The following is a 5,379-nucleotide window of genomic DNA, read 5'->3' as shown; positions in this document are numbered from 1 at the left end:
CATCTGAACGTGCTGACTCCCACCACTGCCCACCTCTCATCATTCTGTAAACAAAATTTTTTATTTGCGTAGTAGTAAATGAATGTTAGAATCTTAGAAGCAAAAAAAATTAAATTATAAAATGAGAATAATGTCAAATAAATAAAATTTTAAAATAATAAAGTAAGTAAAATGTAAAAAAAACTTACCGTCGTCCATTCGACAAAGGCAAAATGTTGAATGCGGTCCGGTTCCTACGTTGTCCTCCAAAACTGGTGCCAGTCCTCCTCGAGGTTGTTGCTGAAACACAGCCCGTGTTGATGGAGAAAGATAGAGAAAGAGTAAATTCTCATCAGAAAGCTTAGCGGTGCCTGCATCTCAAATTGCTTAATAAAAATAATCCTATCTACCTATTCAATTACCTTAACTAATCTATATTAAATTGTTAATGGTACGATAGTCGAAAGTCCCCTTTCATTCTTCCTCCTTGCACAGAGGTTCACCGACAGCCAGGGCACCGGATAGAAAACCATTGCCGTGCGGATAGTAGACTATTGCCGTGCGGATAGTAAACCATTTGCCGTCCGGAAGCCGTGCGGGTAGTAGACTATGGTCGTGCCGCATGGTAAATCATTACGGTGCAGATAGTAAACCATTGCCGTCCGGATAGTAAACCATTGCCGGTACATCACTGGCCACCAAGGCTTACCTCTGACAACAGACTTCGAAATTCAGAGTCTATCGGCTATCGTACCCTCAACTTACCTATTCATTACAATTAAGCCCTAGCTTACCTAAAATTACAAAAAAAACTCAAGAGCCCAATTCATTTGCCAATCGGCACCCACCCCACCACCTACGTAATGCCTTGGGCTCCAACTTAGTAATAATATAAAACTTAAACCCTAAATCTATTAATGAGTGTGTGTTACAACGTAGCCTTAACTTACCTATTCATTACATTATGGCCCTTGCTTACCTAAAATTACAAAACTCAAGAGCCCAATTCATTGGCCTTTCGGCACCCACCCCACCACCTACGTAATGCCTTGGGCTCCAACCTAATAATAATAATGTAAAACTTAATAACTAACTTACCTCTCGATACACTTACAGCGTTTATTTAATTTAAATTACAAGATTGTTCCTAGAATTAAATTATTGCTTTTAACTACCTATGAAATTAAATTACTCTCAACCTTAGTAATAATAAATTAGAATGTGTAATGAAAATAAAATAACGCTCAAATACTAATATATGTTTATGTATGTATTTGTGTGTGTGTGTATAATACGCTGATGCGTGTAATGTGGGTGCGAGAAAAAATAGAAGAGATAAACTTACGCTGCCTACCTATTCAACTACGTTAGTGTTGGATGCTTCCTATCTATCTTACCTACAATTAAAATTATGCCTATCTAACCTACCTATATAGCTACTTAATGTAATTGTGTGTATGTGTGTGTGCGTGTGAGCATTCTTACTTAATGTTAAATTACAGAGAAAAACAGAGAAAAAAGAATAAAACGTATCCCAGCCAGGTGTATCTTCTTTGCCACTGAATGAAAGAACGTAGCCTGACATCTTCCACGATGAATTCCTTTGGAAGCTTCAACCTGAATAAAATGGATGAAATGGAAAAATCTTATTTATTTGACTAATTTAAATGAAAATAGAAAAACGAGCCGCGGTGAAACCCGCCGGAAAAGCCAGCCAACTGGCAAAAAAAAGAACCGCAAAGAAACCGTAAAACGTACCCCAGCAGGGCGTGCATTCTTTGCCACCGAATGAACGAACGTAGCGTGACATCACAACCATTCTGATCGTCCACGATGAACTCCTCTGGAAGCTTCAACCTGGATAAATGAACCTGAAAAACCTAAATGAATGGACAAATCTTATTTATCCAATTTAAATAAAAATAATCGCAAAGAAACCGACCGGTCGGCAAAAAAAAGAGAAAAGAAGAGCAAAGAAAGGTATCTATATAGGATTTATGCTCTATATAACTCTATATAACTCTATATAACTCTATATAACTCTATATAACTCTATATAACTCTATATAACTCTATATAACTCTATATAACTCTATATAACTCTATATAACTCTATATAACTCTATATAACTCTATATAACTCTATATAACTCTATATAACTCTATATAACTCTATATAACTCTATATAACTCTATATAACTCTATATAACTCTATATAACTCTATATAACTCTATATAACTCTATATAACTCTATATAACTCTATATAACTCTATATAACTCTATATAACTCTATATAACCATGCATACTACCACATTCAATCAATAAAAATCCCACTAAAACCAGGAACCACTGCGTACCTGCTGAATGTATGATGTGAAACAAATCAAAAACAAAACACAAAACAAAAATCGCACCACCAAGTAGAGTAAAAGAATGGGAGTCCCTAACCTACCTATGTAACTAAATTACCTTATGCCCTAGCCTACCTATATAATAAATTAATTTTTACCTCACCTACCTATGCTTCATTAACTTAACTCAAGACTCATGAAAAAAGAGAAAAAGGAGTAAAACAGAACATAAAATACTACCACACAAACAAACATGATGTATGTATGTATGTATGAGCAACCGTTAAAGAACCCACCTAAAATTAAAAAAATACCACCTACAAACATTCAAACCACCTACAAACATGCAAACTCTATATAACTCTATATAACACTATATAACACTATATAACTCTATATAACTCTATATAACTCTATATAACTCTATATAACTCTATATAATAAAATAAATAAAAATAAAAAAATTTTAAAAATAAAATAAATGAGATCAGACAGACTGCTTCAAGCGAGGCAGAATGCTGATCTGATTTTCGTGTTGTCTCAGCTCCTCTATTTATACTCGTTTCAACCATACATTCTAATCATTTCAATCATTCGCATCAGTAAAAAACTTGTTTAATGTATATACTGCACTATTATACAGTCTTAACCACAATGCTAACAGTACTAAATTGAAGTCATCGAACGTACGCCTTCGAAACTTTCTGGTTGGCTGGTTGAATCTGCTATATTGCTTTTCATATAAACACATAATCTAATATAATATAATTTAATTATTTGTATACATGGATTCCAGTCACTTTATATATATATATATAATAAAAATTCATTATAAAAGCAACATTAATCAGTGCTATATATGTAAGCACGCAGTTCACATTTTTCGGGGAGAATTCAAAATTGTTTGAGACCACACCTTGCTTAACATCCGATTCCAAGCCGAGCCAAGCCAAGCTGAGCCAATATGCATAGATTTAAAAGCGCTTTTATGTTAATATTTTGCTCGCTATATTTATATATTTTATAAATTCATTATAAAAAACAACAGTAGCCATTAGTATATATGTACGCACGCAGTTCAAATTTTTCGGGGAGAATTCAAAATAGTTTGAGACCACACCTTGCTTAACATCCGATTCCAAGCCGAGCCAAGCCAAGCTGAGCCAATATGCATAGATTTATAAGCGCTTTTATGTTAATATTTTGCTCGCTATATTTATATATTTTATAAATTCATTATAAAAAACAACAGTAGCCATTACTATATATGTACGCACGCAGTTCAAATTTTTCGGGGAGAATTCAAAATAGTTTGAAACCACACCTTGCTTAACATCCGATTCCAAGCCGAGCCAAGCCAAGCTGAGCCAATATGCATAGATTTAAATGCGCTTTTATGTTAATATTTTGCTCGCTATATTTATATATTTTATAAATTCATTATAAAAAAACAACAGTAGCCATTACTATATATGTACCTTTAAAAACATTTTGAAATTTTAAATAAAAGCAATATTCCGAAATTAGTAAATATACGATCGTAACTTTTGACTTGGGCGATAAAAAATCACTCTCCAATTTCCCTCTGGAAGTAAGCTCCTTGTTCGACCGTCAAAAATGAGCGAAGGCCGTTATATTTATTCTAATTATATGATCTATAATTGTAAAACGGACTATAAATACGACTTACGAGCGAGGTTTAGTCAGCGGAGGTTACAAGCGAAGGGAGAGCGAAGTCGCAAGTGTGATCTATGTAGTTATTTGGATTAGTTTATTGTTTCTATTACTGTTGGTATTCAAATAAACGTTCATCAAAGTTTGCGTTTGAAGCAGTTGTGTTCATCTATCGGAAATCTTGAACCTACGGATAACGAACTCTTGACAATCGTTGGAAGCTAGAACATTGGTGTTGAAAATATAGAGATCTTTGAAGCTATTACATCGGTGTTGGCAGTTACGAGGTCATTACAACAATATAAAATGAATCGAAGTTTGTTTAAAAAAATTGACGATGATAAAACCGTTAAGTTAACATTAATGAGGTTTATTTGATGTTTTTTATCACGCGGCTTTGACAACCGATAAATTTATGATTACAATCATCGTCGTTTATAACTCGCAATATTAGGTTGGCTATTTTTTTATGATTTTTCAAGTGTAGAAAAGATGGAAGTTATAAATATTAACGCATTTTACTACAACCATAGACTTAATTAAATATTAAAAGTGTATATGAAAAAAATGATGTGCACTTCAAAAGTTTTCTACGACAGTTTTTTCAAATATATTTAATGTTTTTAAATTTATTGTCAAATTGTTTTAATTTGTGAAAATGAATCATCATAAAATGTTTAAATATTTCCAATGTAGTGATAATTAACATTCCAAAATTCCCACCTAACATTCGGCAACAACTCTCCGATTTGATATCCGTTTCTGTGTCTATTCAGCTGGCACACCCCTAACTGTTGGTTGAAGTTGAACGAGTCGCATTCAACCTCTCCAAGTTGCATGCAACGTCCAACGCAAAATGCTAGCCTGACAGCAGGAAACTCTGAAAATGTGTGGCCCAACAGTTGGAAGTTTCTTTCGGAACGCCATACCAGTTCTTTGGAAATCCGAAAAAAATACTTTTAAGTACTACAGATTTATTGACTTGGTTAATATGTTAGCTTTTATGATGAGATTGGCACACGTTGGGTATGGGTAACATGCAACTTAAGCGTTTGGCGGTTTAACGCTGAATCATTTGTTTAATTATAGATGCCATAACCGAAATGTCAAAAATTGATTTTGTTTGCAATTTGTTAGTTACATTTGCAGTAGCTGAAATAATGACAAAAATGAAAATGTAAGAGCCTGGTGATTTGAGCCAATAGGGAAATGGCAATATCTTGCTATAAATTCAGTGTGCGATGTACCTCGTTAGGTCAGTCGGTAGGAGTGGCATGTTTCGCGTTGTTATTGCTCGATGATCTGCATCAAGCAATGACATCATATCATATGCCGTGCGAATATGATGCGGTAGTTGCTCATGCGTTCAAA

General features: G+C 34.0%; 1 protein-coding gene across 1 annotated transcript in view; it reads right to left on the bottom strand.

Moving 5' to 3' along the window:
- Window positions 1–4,685: 4,685 nt before the first annotated feature.
- HELRODRAFT_179321 (hypothetical protein) overlaps window positions 4,686–5,379 on the bottom strand; it is a gene marked incomplete at both ends in the record, with an annotated part of 1,699 nt that continues 1,005 nt past the window's right edge. The window contains one exon of the mRNA XM_009028163.1: window positions 4,686–4,888. Coding sequence (XP_009026411.1) covers window positions 4,686–4,888 — 203 coding nt within the window. The remainder of the gene's footprint in view (window positions 4,889–5,379) is intronic.

The sequence above is a fragment of the Helobdella robusta genome, assembly GCF_000326865.2.
Source record: "Helobdella robusta unplaced genomic scaffold HELROscaffold_53, whole genome shotgun sequence".
Lineage (NCBI taxonomy): Eukaryota > Metazoa > Annelida > Clitellata > Rhynchobdellida > Glossiphoniidae > Helobdella > Helobdella robusta.
This window is presented reverse-complemented; position numbering and strand designations above follow the sequence as displayed.